This window comes from Volvox carteri (genome assembly GCF_000143455.1).
Source record: "Volvox carteri f. nagariensis unplaced genomic scaffold VOLCAscaffold_35, whole genome shotgun sequence".
NCBI classification, from domain to species: domain Eukaryota; kingdom Viridiplantae; phylum Chlorophyta; class Chlorophyceae; order Chlamydomonadales; family Volvocaceae; genus Volvox; species Volvox carteri.
The window spans coordinates 811351-829348 of NW_003307578.1; the positions used below are offsets into that span (position 1 = coordinate 811351).

The 17998-nt window shown below is 56.5% G+C and overlaps 3 protein-coding genes across 3 annotated transcripts; 2 read left to right on the forward strand and 1 right to left on the reverse strand.

The window, feature by feature from the left end:
- Window positions 1-1655: 1655 nt before the first annotated feature.
- VOLCADRAFT_75674 (uncharacterized protein) lies at window positions 1656-4139 on the reverse strand. The gene is made up of 3 exons (XM_002953309.1): window positions 3959-4139; window positions 3029-3193; window positions 1656-2597 (listed from the first exon to the last, which is right to left on the reverse strand). The coding sequence occupies exons 1-3, from the start codon at window positions 4034-4036 to the stop codon at window positions 2427-2429; spliced, it is 414 nt and encodes a 137-aa protein (XP_002953355.1). The 5' UTR covers window positions 4037-4139; the 3' UTR covers window positions 1656-2426.
- A 129-nt stretch (window positions 4140-4268) lies between these two features.
- On the forward strand, window positions 4269-6789 carry nuo9 (NADH:ubiquinone oxidoreductase 30 kDa subunit). Its single transcript, XM_002953225.1, has 2 exons — window positions 4269-5164; window positions 5491-6789. Exons 1-2 carry the CDS (start codon window positions 4350-4352, stop codon window positions 5531-5533), a joined length of 858 nt encoding a protein of 285 aa, XP_002953271.1. The 5' UTR covers window positions 4269-4349; the 3' UTR covers window positions 5534-6789.
- A 432-nt stretch (window positions 6790-7221) lies between these two features.
- VOLCADRAFT_105873 (uncharacterized protein) lies at window positions 7222-13778 on the forward strand (the record flags this gene model as incomplete). The annotated part of the gene is made up of 10 exons (XM_002953226.1): window positions 7222-7269; window positions 8169-8334; window positions 8673-8764; window positions 9107-9296; window positions 9437-9456; window positions 9769-9840; window positions 10181-10627; window positions 11273-11333; window positions 13127-13187; window positions 13541-13778. 10 exons carry the CDS (start codon window positions 7222-7224, stop codon window positions 13776-13778), a joined length of 1395 nt encoding a protein of 464 aa, XP_002953272.1.
- Window positions 13779-17998: the final 4220 nt, after the last annotated feature.

Consider the following 17998-nt stretch of genomic DNA (forward strand, 5'->3'; position numbering starts at 1 on the left):
GTTCTTAAACAGAATTTGAGCTTGCTGCTGGCTCAAGTCCTTCCGTAGTTGCTGCAACACGGCTAACGCAGGCACGGCCGAATGCGCTGCGAAAAGCTGTTCCAAGCCCTCAGCGGCATCCATTTTACTTGCAAGGTTCTGAACGACTTTCGCGATTCTTCTCTTTACCTAATTCTGCGTTGTTATTATTTATTTCGTAAGAGTGTAACTTGAGTTTAGTGGGAACAATGTGCATTATGCGCTGCGCTACCGAAAGCAGGCGCCTTATGGCTGATTCTTCGCCGACCGCTTCATCTTCCGCGGCAGTTTCACGAGCCCAGTGTTGCAAGCTACGACGTAGGCTTTCGGTGCTTTCAGATACTGCAAAGCAGCCACGCAATAGTCCAGCCTGCATGCCGGGTGCGACTATGGCCAACAAGACCACCTGCGCAATGCGCTGGCGCACCTTCAAGAAATTTATATACACTTGTACAGGCGCATTTTGTGAATCGCACGCGCGCATCTGCGCGGCAAAATTCGCTCCTGGCTTTTTTGGGACGATGTACGAACACTTTATTGGCGAAGTACGACCGGACACATTTGTGCGAGGGGCTGCTTAACCAGAGGTCGGCAAACCCTGAATAACTGTCACGGGTACTGGTGCCAGGGTCGAATAACTGTATGGAAATTTTTTTTGGTAAAAGCCGAGGAAAGAGTGTCTGCGGGCCGATGTACCAAACTTACTACGTTACACCATCGCTGTTAAAGCCACAGTTGTCTTGTTGCGCCCAATTACTGCGCAAACCTGCCTTTGGGGGGGGGATTCCTGCACCCTGCCGTACGGCTGCCGTACCAGCGATGATGATTTTCTGCAACGGGTACAACGGAAGGACCCGCTGTACCAGCGGCGTTTGCCGACCCCTGGTTCAAACCTGCGACCCAAAAGGATTTTCCCGTCGAGCCGTACAAAACTAACGCGCTCCATCCCTTCCAGCTGGCTATCGCCCTCGTGCGTTTGGATCCTAACCACTTCTCACGGGCCGGACCTATCTAGGCAGGGTCTCCCGGTCGGAACTACAGGTGCAGGGCAAGGAGCAACTCTGGTTGCCTGCTTCCGTCCGGGACGCGGTACGGCGCGCGTCTTGGTGCGTCTTGGGCTTTACCTGGACTGTAGATAAGAGAAACGGTCCGTAGGACGGTCAAAGGTAATGAGTGCAAGGCTATTAGCTTATGTCTGGTGGAACATAACCTTCTGTTGTGGAAAAGTGTCAGTTCCAGTTACGTCAAGTCAGCCATCTTACGAACTGGTTTTGAAAGAAGTCGTACGATCTGAACTGATCTGAACGACTTGTCCGTTAATGTCTCCCTAAAGCTCCTGCTCAGAGCTGTGTTGGTTATCCACCTACTTAAGTGTAAGAAATCGTGCTCAGGTTGCTTTCTCTGAACGTGTATTACGCAACGGCACCGGGATTCATACAAAACGTTCCAGCTTCCACGGTAAACCTTTCAGACCATAAGAATCTTCACGGGTTCCACCTCCCTCACTCGCGCTCTCGTCACACCGACCGAACGATTTATTTCGCAATAAATGAGACATGGACTATCCGGTGTTTTGCCTACTACAACAAACACCATCCCAGGTTACGAGTTCCGCACCTTTGTGCGGGGGTGTCCATAAAAGCCGTTGTTGTTACATTCGGTTCAAAGCCCCAGAGCCATATAGTTGTGCCCGGCCGCAGCCGCAGCCGCATCTAGCCCGGCCCTTACGATACGCACACAGAGCCTACACGTACAATCGCACGCTCATCTCTTCATACCTTTTCGGCATTGGTACACTTTACTAATACCTTTCTCGGCCTCGGCGTACACTTTGCACCACAAACCGTGTGCATGCAGTGGTATAGCTTGCAAATATACAAACATATCCTACCAGGCAGTACTGTTAGCAAACAAAGTCTTGCGATACATCAGTTCCCATATCTTGTACAGCTAAATGCCCTTGTATTAGCACAATGCCTCCCCCTTCCGTCCATCCGGCCCAGAACACGTTTTGGGACATTTTCTTGTCGCACGTGACATCGCCACACAACACCATGACAAAAAGTTGCCGCGCACCGCTTTTGCCGCTGTAATCTTTACAGCAACTGCCTAACCATTACATGTTCACAAGTTATTAAAAAAGGTTTTAGTAACCACTACCCAGCCAACCAGCAGGGCTTCCCAGCATCACTTCTGGCTGACAGCATAACAGCATACCTAGTCCGCCCTACTCTCCCTACATATCCTCCCATCCCACAGACACAGCACCAGCAGCAAATCAGCAACAATAGCAGTAACAGCAGGCTGCAGTAGCGGTAGTAGCAGCGGCGGCTCACCTCTCGGAACACCTCACGAAGTGATCTGGAATGGCGGGATCGGGGAGCTTACCCTAAAACCCGACAAAGCCCTCACGGCTTGATCAGCGAGCGGTGCATGTGTACATGCACCCAGCGCCCATCCCCCTTCTTCTCCCACACACGGGTCTCCTCCGCCTGCACCGTCACGGGCGCGCCGCCCACCAGCTTCTGGGTCAGACGGATGTACGACACCACCGCGCACGTGTCGCCGATAACGCGTACCTGCGGGAAGGGTGATGTTCAATGTGCGGTGTTTCAAAAGGTCTTGGACAGCTGTGACTGTGATAGGGTTAGTTCGTCGAAGGGCAGTAAGGTCAAACTGATTGCGGGTATGCTACACCAAGTAGACGGACAGGAAGGCAAAATGCTAGATAGCGATTAAGCCGGAATAAGGAGATCACAAGGCGATTTGCGGCGGCGGTGCTGATGATCCTTTGATGTCAAACTGATCTGCCAGAGTTCCATAAATTACTGTATGTATGTATGTATGCCGCGGCCTCATGGCATCCATGTGCACGACATGATTGGTGGAAAACCGTTGCAGGGCGACCTATGTTACAAACCGATGCCACATATCGTGCGTGCATATATGTATGTAACATCTCATAACGAAACGGGCATGCAGGCATGCAGGGCGCGAAGGTCGCACTTACGTGTGGGGAGGCCATGGTGTTGAGCACGTGGGGCTTGGGCACGTCTGTGGCGGGCGCGGCGGCGGGACTTGGCATTGTGAAGTAATACTTGTGGAAGTCCAGACCCTCCACCAGGTGCCCCACAGCCTCGGGCTCGAAGCAGGTGAGGCTGGGGTCGCAGAGGGCCTGTGTGCGGGTGGCGTAGTAACAAGCGGCGATGAAGCGGCGATGAGGGGGAGGCGGAGGGTGGAAACACAAATACGGGTGCTTCCATGCAAGGAACGGATCCTCGCGGAGATGAGCAGTAACGATTGGAGGACGGGTGGAAGGAAGGAATAACTCTAGGGATGGCGGATGGCTGTTAATAAATGATTTGGGAGGCGGAGGGAGGTCGAGCGACGGGGGAGAAAGGACATAAGAATGTACCAAGGGCATTCATGGTTAGTTATGTTGTGTCTGGAGACACGTAACCATGGCATAGGAGGAGGAGCGGTTTAGACGAGAGTGCGGGTGGAACAGTATGAAAGAGTGAGGATTACGGCAATAAGCGACGATGTGTAATGTTTTGAAGGGAGGCACGGCTGTCAGGCAGGCAGGCAGGAAGCACGGTGCTGGTGTTCCTGCCAAGGGACTTAGGATGGCGGGCCACGCAGGCAAAGGGCTCTGGGCCGGTGGAACAGTCGGCTCGGAAATGCGCAGGACGTTGGGGACTCGCGGCCTTGGGGGTTAGCAGGCGGGGACGCTCTTTACCCCAAGAAGGATTCATGGGAGGCACGAACCAGCTTTGGTAAGCGTACAAGCCATCTCTTTGAGAGCTATTTCGAAGTAGAAAAATTCCCACCCATTCTCCTTTTAGCAGCTCATATAGCCTAGATCCGCAGGTTTTTAAGCTGCCAGGCCAGGCCAGGGCTTGCAAACCCAAAGCACAACGGCCGATCATCCCGTCCGCACCTCATATGTCGCATAGTCCCCAGCACCAATTGCTGAGAGTAATTTCTGGTTCAACTCCAGGACCTCTTGTGCGGCCATCCTATCAGTGCTGCGTTGTGCCCACCTTGAAGGTAAAGATGCAGTTCGAACCCGGACCGGGTTGCGTGAAAGGGTGATTGACTTTGAATTAACTACGATTCTGTTAATCTGCATTATACGCAATAGAGTAACTGATTCCCCAATACGTTGGCCGGAAGGTTGTGAATGCACGACATTAGGTGTATGGAGCACGGTGCACGACGTAAGTTCAATTTAGTTAAGCGATCCTTCAAACGGATACAGCAGCTGCTAATTATTTGTTACAGGGTTACGGAACAGCGTTAGGGCGTCGTCCCCTTAGTTGAGGTCTTCTATGAAGAGCACACAATCCCTGCTTTCCAAGCTGCAGGCGCCCGTGAAGGGCTGCCTGCAGCAGGGATTAATGGAAGGTTTGCGTTCCTTTTCTGCTCGCGCTCTGGGCTCACAGACTGAAGTAGGCTTAAGCATCCTTGCAGAGGCTGCGAACTTGCCGAGCACGAGCAACACAGCTGGTGTTCAACTGCAGCAAACCCGTGGAATGGGCTACGCTTACGCGCGAAAGACCGCGGACAAGGACTATGTACACACGGCGCACACGCTGGCTTTCGGACAAACGCAGCTTACAGACTACATCATTAAGACTGTGCCAAAGTTTGTAAAAATGGCTGTCGTTGGCCCAGGACAGAGCACCTTGCTGTACCAAGAGCCAACCATATACACGACGCCCGACAGCCTGCTGCCTCTCATGACTTTTCTCCGCGACCATGTCCAAACCCAGTTTAAGTGTCTAATCGACATTACCGCTGTCGACTTTCCGGAGCGCGCTGCGCGCTTTGAGGTCGTGTACCACCTACTCAGCCCACGGTGGAACAATCGCATCCGCGTCAAGGTGTGCGTGGACGAAGTCACACCGGTACCATCCATCTGGAAGATCTTCAATACGGCAAACTGGTTTGAGCGGGAGACTTGGGACATGTTTGGCGTTTTCTTCTCGGGCCATCCCGACCTCCGCCGTATCCTGTCTGACTACGGCTTCACCGGCCACCCGCTGCGCAAGGACTTCCCCCTCAGTGGCTACACTGAGGTGCGGTACGACTACGGGAAGAAGCGCGTAGTTTCGGAGCCGCTGGAGCTGACACAGGAGTTCAGGTTGGTCCTGGGATTTCGGAAGCCGCTGTGACACCCTGTGACTAGGGTAACTGAAAAAAGGAAGATTGATTGGCGCTTCAAGCTGCCCGGTGGCCTAGTAGACCGTATCGAAGAGTTCCGCGGGCTGGCTCGCATTGTGTGCGTCCTTGTGCTGTTGCCCTTGTGCACGAGCCTCCGGGGTGATCCACAACATGTAAGTGAAGCTGGATCCTAACCCAGATCAGGCCATCAGAGGATTAGCTGCATTCGATGGCGATAGCACTCTTCGCATGCCATGCCCATTTCCCACCCGTCTTCTTCTCTCCCACTCCTTCGCTCTCTCGCAGGTATTTTGACTTCAACAGCCCGTGGGAAACTCTGAACCGTTGAGGTTGTATCATGCATTCCCTGAACAACCCGCGCCTGTCTGTTCAGAGCCGCGTGGGTGGCCTGCCCCTTCCGTCCCTGGGAGGCTCACCAGCAACAGTAACAGTAACAGCAGCTGCAGCTCCTGCTCATTCAGCCCTAATGGTTCTAATGCTGCATCAAGGATGTGTGGAAGGGTTAAGCTGGAAAGTGATGTGGGCTTTGGCACGTGCTAGCAGCAGCAGCAGCGGCGGCGGGGCTGCGCCCTGTGTTTCTGAGGGTAGCGTGTCGGTACAGAGGGAAGCCCCCGACAAGTGCATGGGGGGACGCTTCCCTGCATTCTTATCATGCCAGAAAGGTGTACGGTGGGAAGAAAAATACGTGAGGGCAGAAATTCCATTCAGATCAGGACGCGGTCCGGAATGCTGTCCTTTACTTTGTGTACGGATACTTGCGTGGTTAGGACACTCCCCAGCTGGCAACGATGGAGGCTGTACCACCGAGGGAGTTGACCAGGGGACACAGGTCGTGCGGCGGTATTCCGCGGGCACTAATGGATTATCTCTGGTGATGAAGTAGGCGGCCGTGGCGGCAGCGGCAACAGTCCTGCAGCAGCAGCGACGTCAGTTTCTCGAGGCGACCGCTGCAGCGGGAGGTCCAGGTCATCACTACCGTTTGTGCGAACGGGATTGCTTGCTTGTTGGCGACGTCGTGGCACCTGTTGATGCTGCCTCGTCCGGAGGGTACGGTGGCCCGGCCTGGGACCCTATAGCTGTTGCTGCAGGGTAACTGCCTGAATGACGATATTGACTGTGTATGTGGACGAGGGTTTCCATGTCCAGTCTCCGAGTAGTTGTTGCGGGCGCTGCTGAACCGCAGGCGTGTCCTTGCGTTTGTATGAAAATAAGCACATATTGTATGTGTGTGGATCAAAGGATAACGGTCTCAGCTTAACAATCTAGGCCAGTCGGTGTGTGTAAGTCTTGGAGTGCTTTAAATATTTGAGCTGGTGTGTGTGCATCTGTCGGCCCTATGTCGCTGCGCAGCGGCTCGTTTTCGGGCCGCAAAGCTTGGCGGTTGCGTTTATGGCTAGCAAGTGGAAAATCCGAGTGCTTCGGCCGCCTGAAATTCTCTTCCGTCTTGCCGTTGCTTCGGGGTGGGCTTGGCGGCTTTATTTTTGTGGAGGGTTAGATAGCTCGTCTCGCCAACACGACCGCCGTCATAGTTTCCCTCGCGAACCTCTTTGTGTGAACATTGGTTGTTTGTGTAAAGAGCTGAGCAAAGCAAGTTTCCGGGCAATAATGTTTCTCGCCTTACAACCTAAATCCATATGATGATACCAAAGGGCGGTAACTACGTTGTGCGGTTGAGATGTGAAGAGGTTTGTGGCCGAGGGACCCGGACATTTGCTTCATATACTACGTATGGCATGCTACAGAGTATTCATTAGCGGTAGTATTACTGGTTGGGGCATGACCTATACAAACAGAGATTGTGCTGACATAATTTGGTTTCGGCGCGCACTGCAAGGCGCACTAACGAACCCCCAGAAATCTACATCGAGAACAAGTTGACATCTTGAGGGACACAATATGCAGATCAGGGTTCTTTTGCCGTTCAGTATGAAAGGAAATGTTACCAAGTGATCGATAGCACTTTAACGCTCACGTAGCGGCGACCGCCGATTCGCATCTGTCACATATCATCACAAGATGAAGGAGATTGAAGTGGAAAAGATTGTGCTTGACTGCACAGCGCAGGTGCGAGCTCTTGGATGGACGACAAAAGACATTTTCGCATATTATATATTTCTGAGCGGAATTCTGCATGGGCACACCTATGCTTCGCGGGTTGTAAACTCATTTTTTTCCAGCATGAACTCTTAGCTCGCTCGTCAACAACTACACCCGCGGGCCCCAGCGCCCACCGGCACTCGTTCTCCCTCGCGCGCCCCAGAGAGCTTTGGCCGTTTCCGAAGTCCCTCACCGCATACGTGCACACACTTCACAACCTTTCCTCCCTTCGCCTTGGACTCGGAGTCGGCCCCGAAATACCGCTCCAGTACTCCTCTACATCGCGCCCAACCCTTCACCCGCGGCAGCCCCCTCAACCGTTCCTTACCAACACCAACACCAACACCAGCACCAACCTCCTACCCCAAATGGGCCCCCTTAGCCAATGCCGACCGACTATGGGTTGTCCCTCACCCGCAGAGAACTGCTGCAAAGAACTGCCGCCACCTTGTTATGTGAACCCCCCCACTGGGCTTGCAGTTGCGTACCTTTCTATTGACATCGCCGGCACCACAAAACCCACATCCCGCCGACTCCCGCCCCCTGGGGGGACTTTTCACCCCCACAGCCTACAGCGGCACACTCTTGCCTGGCACGACCCCCGCGTGTACCGATGTCCACTCCCAAACCCTCCCTGTACCCACCCCCGCATCCAGCATCCAATGTGTAATGAACCGCACATACATACGTACACACATCCCTTGTTCACTCAACCTACAGCACCCTTCAGACCGCACTCCGTACTCTCGACCCCCATCCTCGACCCCATCCTCAACCCCGTCCACACCCCCAGCCCTCAACCTCAACCTTCAACCTCAACCCTCAACCCTCAACCCACCGGCCCCACCTACCGCCCCCTCCCGCAGCTCTACTTCGACGCCCTCTACGCCGGCGATGCGGCCATACGGACCTTCCATGCGGAGGTCAACGGGGACCCCGCCGCGCTGGTGGGCCGCTGGAGCGAGGCGGGCGTGCGGACGGTGCAGTTCGTGATGCCCATGAACGTGCCCGCCATGCTGAAGAAGTTCATTGGTAAGGGAGATTACGGATGGGTCGTGGTGAGCGAAATGGTGAAGGTGGTGGTGGCGATGCTGTGAGGTGGTGTTTGTGGGTGCTGGAGCGGGCAGTAGGATGAAGGGGTGCGGATGTGTGACAAAATAGTGACGGAGTGATATGCAGGGCATATATATGTGTATGTTTGTATGTGTGTCTATTGGACCCCGTACACTACTTCATATCTCCTCATCCAGTAGGGCGAGTCCGTTTAGATTGTTCTTACCCTTCCCCCTTGAACTTCCCGATCAACCCCCGAACCCCTCCGACACGCATACATACATACACACATACGACATACCCGCGTGCGCACGCAGGCAAGGACAGCGTGCCGGTGGTTGAGACTCAGCAGTTGGAGTGGTTGACTCCGGGAAAGGCCTTCAAGGTGGTTTCGGAACCGCAACTGAATGTGAGAGGAAGACAGAGATAAGGGGAGGTAACATGCAGTGGGGCGAGGGGAAGCTGTCGGGGGGTCGGAGGGGGAATCAGGGATGTACGTCTGCATGTGCCTCTGTACGTACGTACGTGCAAGTTACACGTTACAAGCTCCGCACAAGTGCGGGGTTGTCCGTAAAAGCCAGGGGGCCCATGGCCGGTAAATCGTTTTTAGTGCGGTTACGTGGTGGACCATCATCGTCCTCCCTCGTCCGCTTGAGCGCGAAGCGCCTTAGAGCAGCGTGCCGGGTCTCACAGACTTCCTAAAGGAACCTGGCTAGTGCCAGGGGCAAGTGTGTGTTTTTTTCGCACACAGCATGGCATCATCGCATTGGCAAGGACGGCCTCTACCTCGGCCTGCATCCTGCTGGGCGGTAACTTCCTAACCCTGGGTAGGGGGAGATCACGGAGATTACCCGGCCGGGGGGGAACCCCCGGGGGCGGGAGGGTTGACCCGACAGTGGTGGCAGCGGGGGTTACGGGCGGGCTGGGGACAGGGAGGGAAGGTGGGAGCGGAGACCAAGGTGGGGCGAGAGGGAGAGGGAAGAAAATTGAGCCCCAAATGGAGTGGAGGGTGTAAACTGTCCTCAATGCAGTGCTTATCAGCCGCTAGCTGATCGCCCACCGCACAATGGCCATAATGCAGCTCTCGACACGACATGTAGGGTGCGCAGGTTGCGTGCGGAGAACCCCGTATACATACACAGATTAGTTGCTGGGGCAGTTTCCCGCTCAAGCCTCCCGGCCTGGGGTTAGGAGGGGGGTTATGAGGGCGGGCGGTAGGTAGGAGGTAAGGAGCTTAGGGCTTATAGCCCCTCAGGATTCTGGTCGGATTCCTTTTCCCTCGGTAAGGAAAGGCCCGTTTGCGCTCGACTTGAGTTCTTCCCATTTCCGTCCCTCTCCCCGTCCCCCCCCCCCCTCCCCGTGAATCTTCCTCGCCCCCGCACAACCCCCTTCGCACCGTTCTGCACCGTTCAGTTCCCCGGCGCCAACTCGTTCACCACCTCGGGCTTCCTGGAGGTTCGGAGCTTGCCGAATGGAACATGCCAGGTATGCAGAGGGGAAAGTGGGAAGGAAGGGAAGAGAGAGAGGGGGAGGGGGAGGGGGAGAGGGAGAGGGAGGAGGAGAAGGAGGGGGAGGGGGAGGAGGAGAAGGAGGGGAAGCGTGAGAGGGCGGACAGAGGGGGGGGGAGGGAGGAGGAGAGGGTCTCTCCTCACCTCAGAGACTCATCGTCGTCTTTTCCTTCACCGTCCCCCCGCCCTCCCACAACAACTCCTCGACACAACAACCCCCCAAACCTCCTCCAATATAACAACACCTGGATCGCACTCAGTACGAAGTCCTCCGCATTCGTACATCCGTACATCCTGGTGCCATTCCGTCTCCGCAGGTGAAGGCGCTGGTACGGTGTTCCGCAGCCCTGCCCTGGCCCGTACAGGCTACGGTGGAGGGCCTTATGGCCGCTGAGGCCGCACAATCCATTGGAACCTTCCTCGCTTTCTGTCAGCAGTTCTACGACAACTGGCGAGCAGAGCAGCTGCTACAGCCCGAGCGCCCAGCTGCTGCCGCCAGCGGTACCACCGCGGCAGCAGGCATTGGTGGCGCCGGCAGTGGCGGCGATGTGTTTTTCGATGCAATTGAAGACGAATCGGATTTGCGGAGCGTCGCCGGCGGCGAGGGGGAGAAGGGGGAGACGTCAGTTGTGCCGTACCAACCGCCACGGTTGGAGGACATTATCGTGGACTGTCTACGGCAGATCCAGTCGTCCAGTGCGGAGACTGCTCGTTCACTCCGAAACCTGGAGGAGCTGCTCCGAAACATGGACGAGAACATGCAGGTGATGAGAACCAGAGTGTTTGCGTTGCGATTGGTGAATTGGTTGCGTGGTTGGGTTGAGGGTTTGGGGCATAATAGAGTGTGTATGGTGATAGTGGCTTGCGTTTTTTTGAATGGGGAGGTGCGTGTCGTATGGAATAGGAGTACGTCGGCATGGTTGGTTGTTGGTTATGGGTTGTTGGTTGTCTTCCAATCACTATTTTACTGTCGTCGTCACCGTCAGCTGAAGCCCATCCTGGTCATGATATCGCCATCATCGCCATCATTTCACTCCCACTCGCCTCTTTTGCGGTGACCCCGTAGAGATGTTTTGAAATCCCTCCTCTGTCCGTTTGGTTCCCTCTCCTCAGCCACCTACATGTTACATACTCCTTGCGAAACACGATCATGTACAGACAGAGACAGACAGAGACAGACAGAGACAGACAGACAGACAGACGCACCTCTTTCCTCAACACGCAGGTGGTCCGGGACAAACTGGCGGGAAGGGGACCACACAACCGTGGAGCAGGGCCAGGGGGAGGGGGAGGGGGAGGGGGCCGCACTGCCACCAACACAGCACGACCGGCCGCGGGTAGTGGCAGTGCCGCCTTGCCGTCGTCGTACATTGGGTTTCTCGCCACCGCGTCGCTGTTATGCGGCGCAGGCGCGTTTGTGTATGTACGATATCGGTTCGGGACGGGCGGAGGAGGAGGAGGCGGGGGAAAGTAAGTTTGGAGGGGCCTCATTCAGTGGAAGGGGGGGGCACACATCGTTGCGGAAGACGGAGGGCTGGTGCCGTATCTGGACGTCAGGGGTATTGCTACCGTGTGATGCAAGTTGGGGTTGCGGGGGGCCGTGTTGGGGGTGATGTATTCCTGGGGCCATCATGCAGAAAACTTCTTTGGCCTCCTCTGTCTTTTCGTTTGAGAGCTCCATTTCTTTTCCCAAGAGGTTTTGGAGGTGCCATCTTCCACATAACTTGCGTGGTGTCTCTTCCTTGAGGCGGCGTTCTCGGATTCGAGGCGTGTGAGAGTGTGAGAGAGCAGTGCGACTGCGCGCGCGTGCATTGTAGGATTGGGGTTCTTAGGGTTTTACATCGTGCTGTGCTGGGGGGATGGTGCCGTACCTCCATTCTCGATATATCTGGAGTAGTACGCGATTGGTCTTTAAGTTTAATTTGTGTTTGAATTTACGAGAGGGTATTATATTTAGATCCTCTGCATATCATATTCATGTGCATTGCGGCGGCCGCATCATTTGCTGTGTGCCCTGGGGGCGGTCACGGTGGCGGTGTCAGACACCATTTCGCGTTGACGCGGTATTGAGAAAAGCGATTCTTGCCGCGGAGAGGTCGCGTGAATGAATTAGGTGTTTGTGTAAAACGTGGTGAAGGGAAAGAGGACAGAGGCGCCCCAGGAGGCGGGGGTGACTGAGGGCCTCGCTACGAAGGGGCGGCTAACGTAGACAACAAAACCCCTGTGTTTTTTGCCGTATGGTGGCGCACGTATACGCGCTGTCACTTTGATGCTTTTATGAGTGCCTGCGTGCATCCTGAATTTCTATTATGCTTTTTGTTGACCGAACCAGCTTGGAAAATGTTTGCAGATGTATACATGACGGTGGTGATGGTGATGATGGTGGTGGTGGTGATGGTGGTTGTTGTTTGGGTATATAAATGGGCTAGATAGATAGAGAGGAGTTGCAGCCGAATTTTAAGTTGTGGTCCGCTGTGAGGTCGTTAGGTTGGTCGTTAGGACGTCCATCGGGGTTTGCAAAACGTTCCTCTCGATGTATATGGGAGATGCGTGTCTGCCATCCCGCCGAGCCAGGAGGGGGCTGACCTAGCGGCTGCATGGTGGCTTAACAGGCAGCGTGAGTGCATATGACTGTCCATGACTTTCTCTCCGTGTGCTGCGAGGTTGTGGGCTGTTCTGCTAATTATAGGGTTCACGTCCTTTCGCAGCCGGAAGAACATGACAGGGCGTGGCGGGGGGTAAGGATTGGCCGCTGCCATCCCTCCTTCGGGGTGGCGGCCGCTTCAGGACGTGTGGAGGTGAAGATAGATGTCTTTCCTCCGGCCGTAGGGGGCCCGTAGGGGGCCCCCTTGCGGATCTGGAAAGTCAGTTCACTGCAGGTCAGCTGGCTGACATTCTCTTGGCAAAGTTGTCCGAAATGGGAATGGGAGTGAGAATGGGGCTCCATACCGCCATCACGGGAGGCAGCCAGACTGCATGTGGCGTCGTATTATGCCTTGTGCGAAGCCTGGTTCGGCCAAAAGAAAGGTCCTCTAACCACCCTTGTCAACTTCATGGCCCGCGAACCTGATGCGAACTTGATCCCCTTGTGTCCGCATGTCTAAGTCTACACCTCGAAAGAGCCTGGGAGCCAAGGGGCCGTTTCCGGACACCTATAGGGATGCTGCTCACAAGGGGGGGGGGGCTCGTGGGCGACAGCTTGGAAGGGAGGGTTCACGCCACGCGCACACACGGCCCCATAAGCGGGTGCCTTGCATGCACAGACCAAAAACCGTTGTACCCGTGTTTGTTGTCGTCGGCAGCATCATTCACACACACGTGCACGTGCGGTTGTTTCATGGCCTCTGGATTCGTTCCCCAGCCTGGCCAGGGCAGTAGGTCCCGTCTGGAGTGGTTTCGTCGAAACTCAGATCCTGGGGTGGCCCTAGCCACCCACAACAGCGTCCGCCACTTCATTGTGCTCTGCCGGCGTCAAGCTCTTCCCTGTCACCATGATCAACTTCCGCAGTTTCAATCCCTTGCCACCACTTCATCGCGGATTGCTTCTTTCGGTTATATTGCTCGCATGCCATCCTCGCCATCTCACGTCTCAATTAATCAAAAGACATATACATACGTGCATGGCGCTACGTCTACACCACACACTAGTTTTACTTTCACCCGTTCCGGCGTCACAGCAAAACTGCAAAACCGTCAAAACGAAACCAGGAATACGCGGACGTGTGTCAATCACAGCTAGCCTGCAGTCGGTGGCCAGGCCGCCGTGTCCAGGAGTGTCTTCAAGAGGAGTCAAGTCAAACCTTGCCGCGGGTAAATGTTTATGCATCTCCTCATGGCTGTATTACCAAGCAATGCGTGATCTGTCCCGCAACTTCTCAATCCTACACTAGGTGTCACACGTTTCTGTCCTACTAGCTACTGGAGTGCGCCTAAGTCATAGTCCTATGTCTCCCTAGCACACCTCTTGCATCCGTCGGAACACCTTACACACGTCTGCGGTTCGTTGTCCATCACTGCACTGCGATAAGGAGTTGTTTCGACCGTTGGCTGCATCTTCGAGCCGAATAAACACGTGGCAACATCAGTGACAGCATTGACAGCAGTAGTGGCGTTCTCGCGTTACATAGGCACGCTGCCTCAAGGTAGGAAGGATCACCCGCCAGCCAGCTTTTGAGGTGTTCGGAGCGAGAGCACAAAGACCCACATTCATCCTACTACACAAACAAGGATAACCATGTGTCCGAGCGAGAGTAATAAGTTCCAATTGTTTATGTATCCTCGACCCCTCCTTGTTTTCGTCATTATTTGCACCAGAGGACGGTACACAACCATAGCCTTGTCAGAATCCACGAATACTCCTCTTCCCCCACCACCTCCCCTTCATAGATATGACGTGTCTATCTCTTCATTCCCTGCTTGCCACACCGAACAAGTGCGCCCACATGGTTCATCCTTCCACCGCCTCAACCCCCAAACACCTGCGCAGCAATCCATCAAACGACTAACTGCTGCCCCCTGCAGGAGCCCCAAGCCATACATGACTCCGGACGGGCCACGCACTTGTGCACTTGTGCTGAGTGAGTCAGTGCGTGAGTCAGTGCTAACAATCCCGAATCCTGATCGGATAATGAATGAATGTTTATGCCATTGATGTGGACAATGCGGTGCGGCCAACTTGCGCGTAAAAGTGGGATGTTGCGGTGCGTGTTGAGGTGCGGAACACAAGCAACAACTAGCTCTCATCTATGCAAAAATACATGTTAGCGTTGGCAGTAAGTAATTGTATGCCGTCCATCAATTGGTTTTCGAGGTGTGACCTGCCTAGCCCCCACATCACATCACATCCACTATGGGCAAGGGGGCGCATATTCGCTGTGATGCCACCGCTCGCTCGACCTCTCACAGCAGCAGACTTTAAATTTGGAGGGGGGGTTGGCGCCCTGCCTTCATTGGTGATGCGGACACCACAACACCGCAACTACTCCACCATCCAATCACGTCTACCTAATCAACCTGTCATTCAACCCACGAGAGCAGTGTTGCATCATTATTATTTTTTAGGTCCTGCACCTAGCTAGTCACCTAATGTGATATCCGCATGGTTCCCCGGGAGCCTCCTGCTCAGTAGCCCTGCACTTGGGTGTATGTGTTGTGCACGACGCAATTGGCGCTCGCTGCACTTCTTCGTCTAGCGTCCTCCGTCTACCTTCCACGAAATCAGGACCTTGCATAGGAAGTAAGCTAAAAACAGGAAAGCTCCACCGCGTTCCCCGCACGCTCTGCTCCAGCTGTATCCGGCCCGGTGCAGACTGTCTTTAGCCTCGCACCTGAGGCCGAGTAGCCAATGCGCTGCAGCATGTTTAACTAACCAAGCAAGCAAACCACCACTCCCAACAGGTGGTTGAGCGCAGTCGGCGTGTGCTCTACGCCCATAGTACGCCGATATGCAATGCTCTGCGCCTTCCGAACGCAGTGTGCGGTCGCTGTGGGGTGCGGCCGCCACCGCCGCCGCCACCGCCGAACGCCAACACACCGATTAAGGTGAAGCTCGGGACCGCCGCCACCGCGGCCACCGCCGCTTCCTAGATAGAGACCCCCCCTCTCCCCAATCTCCCTCCACACATGCTCACCCCTACCCAAAGGTCACTGCTTCTTCAGATCCACCTTCTACTCACTACCCCCCACCTCCTCCTCCTCCTCCTCCGCGTCCACGTCGTCGTCAGTAACGAGGTCCAGGACCTCCCTGTCACCAACCCCCGTGGGTTCATACCCACCCTGCTCCCCCGCGACCAGCGTGACCTCCACCACCGCCACCTCCTCCTCCATGACATCTACCTCGTCGTCGTCACCCCATTCCTCCTCCTCCTGCTCCTCCTCCTCCTGCTCCTCTCCCTCCTCCTCCTCCTCCACCGCCACCTCCTCCTCGTCCACCTCCTCGGGGCCCGCCAGCCACAGCCCCTCACGGCTCTGCAGCGCCGCCTGTGCACACCGCACCACCACCCCTTGCTGCTCACCCTGCGGCTGGTCCGCGCCCGCGCCCGCACCTGCACCCCCCGCAGTACCGTTGGCCCACTTCCACGCCGCTTCCCAAGCGGGGTCGGGCACTCGAGCCACCCCGCCAGGCGGCACCAACCCACACAGCGCCAGCGCCATGCAGCGCCCCATCGCCTGAGCCACAGGCGGCGGCCAGCTGTTGCCGATCTGCGGCGGCGACGGCGGGGGTGGAAGAGGGGGGTGTGTGGAGAGGGGAGGGAAGGGAACGCACGAAGGGACAGATGTTATTCAACATCTGGACCATTTGTTTAGAATACATATATGTGGGGGTTCCGGGTGCCCTGCCCTGCCCTGCCCTGCCCTGCCCTGCCCTGCCCTGCCCTGCCCTGCCCTGCCCTGCCCTGCCCTGCCCTGCCCTGCCCTGCCCTGCCCTGCCCTGCCCTGCCCTGCCCTGCCCTGCCCTGCCCTGCCCTGCCCTGCCCTGCCCTGCCCTGCCCTGCCCTGCCCTACCTGGGTATACGCATCCGCCGCCACCCGGCGCAGCATGTACCAGGCCGTCTTGAGTCTAGCCGGCCAGTGCAGCCCGCCCAGATCGCCAGCTTCACCACCACGCACACCGGCGGCCACCGCTGCGGAGGCAGCTGCTGATCCTCCCGCCGCCGCCGCCGCCGCCATCGCCGGCGCTCCTGCTGCCCCCCTTTCCGCTGCTGCAGGTGGCGCGACTGCAGGCGCCTGGTTCCCGTCCTTGCCCTGCAGTGCGGCCGGCCCTACGTGAAGCAGCCACTCCAGTCCCCGAATGGCGGGCTTGACGAGGGCTTCGGAGCGGGAAACGAGGCCGCTGTGGTTTCGGAGGTGCCCCAGAAAGGGGGACTCGGTGGACAGGAACACCATGTGGAGGCTGTAGCCCTGTATGTATGTACGTACATAACCATTGGTACCGCACGATCACATGGGGTGAGACGGGGTAAGATACCCCACGTAGGGCGAAGGGAGCGCAGTAAGTACGACATTACTCACCACGACGTGCAAAGCACCTAAGAGGTACTAAGAGGGTGCGACAAGGGAGGGGGTTCCACAGGACATACATACGGGCGACATATGGGATACAGGACATGGAAACGGCGGGACAGGGGTGGGTGCTCTTCATGTGTGAATAACAAAAAGCGTATGTATGTCAGCAGGCGTGTGGCGCGCGGCGACAAGCAGGAAAACCGCGAGGAAGGGGACCAAGGGGAACGCTGCCCGGAGGTGTCGGAGCCAAAACTGCCAAGGATTCGACAAGGGGGCACGCGACGGCGGGCGCGGGGGACCTCAAAAGTGAGGGAATGGAATCAGGGGGGGAGGGGGAGGATGTCATAGGGGGGGGAAGACGAACCACACACGATTGAAGCTGCTGCCATGGGGGGGGGAAGAGGGGCAAGGGCAGCGGGAGGGAAGGGAGAAGAGCGCAGGGGTGAATGATAAGGCTGGGGACCAGGACAAGCTACCCCCCGCACCTGCACATCCACATCCACATCCACACCACGCCATCCACGCACGCACACGCACACACGCACACACGTCCAGGCCTCCCGCCCACCTGCACACATGCCCGCTCCCGTGGTGTGAGCACGCGGTCCTGGTTCCAATGCAATATCGAGTCCTTCACCGGCTTGATCGAGCGGCTGCTGCCACATACAGTGCCCAGCACCTGCAGCGGGTGCAGGCGGCCAAAGGGCTTCCCAGGGAAGCCGTAGCTGAGGGTGCCGTGGGGCTTGGCGGTGGATCCGCTGCCGCCGCAGCTGCCGCTGCCGCCGCCACCGCCGCCGTTACCGCCGCTGCCACCGCCGCCGCTGCCGCCGCCGTTACCGCCGCTCCCACCGCCGCCGCTGCCGCCGCCGTTACCGCCGCTGCCACTGCCGCCGCTGCCGGCACCGCTACCGCCGCCAACGGTGTTTTTACCCATCGCCGTGGCTTTCTTCGCGGCTTTCCTGTTCAGACTGTACGGTGGGGTTTGGGGGTCAGCAGCGGCGATGGTTCAAGACGGGTGACAGGATGTCACACACAGTGATTTTTTTTCATTTAGGGGGGATCTCAATTTATTCCGACCTAAGAACAAAGTTGCTAGCGTCGCCGTAATGTATTCCTTAAGTGTGGGGTGC

What these genes read in the sequence shown, in the direction of transcription:
- VOLCADRAFT_75674 (XM_002953309.1), bottom strand. Translation starts at nt 4,036, where the DNA reads ATGGCCGCACAAGAGGTCCTGGAGTTGAACCAGAAATTACTCTCAGCA. An exon ending in GGGACTATGCGACATATGAG is followed by an intron (nt 3,194 to 3,958) that starts GTGCGGACGGGA and finishes ACCCGCACACAG; the next exon opens with GCCCTCTGCGACCCCAGCCT. An exon ending in ACACCATGGCCTCCCCACAC is followed by an intron (nt 2,598 to 3,028) that starts GTAAGTGCGACC and finishes CCCTTCCCGCAG; the next exon opens with GTACGCGTTATCGGCGACAC.
- nuo9 (XM_002953225.1), top strand. Translation starts at nt 4,350, where the DNA reads ATGAAGAGCACACAATCCCTGCTTTCCAAGCTGCAGGCGCCCGTGAAG. An exon ending in GAGCTGACACAGGAGTTCAG is followed by an intron (nt 5,165 to 5,490) that starts GTTGGTCCTGGG and finishes GCTCTCTCGCAG; the next exon opens with GTATTTTGACTTCAACAGCC.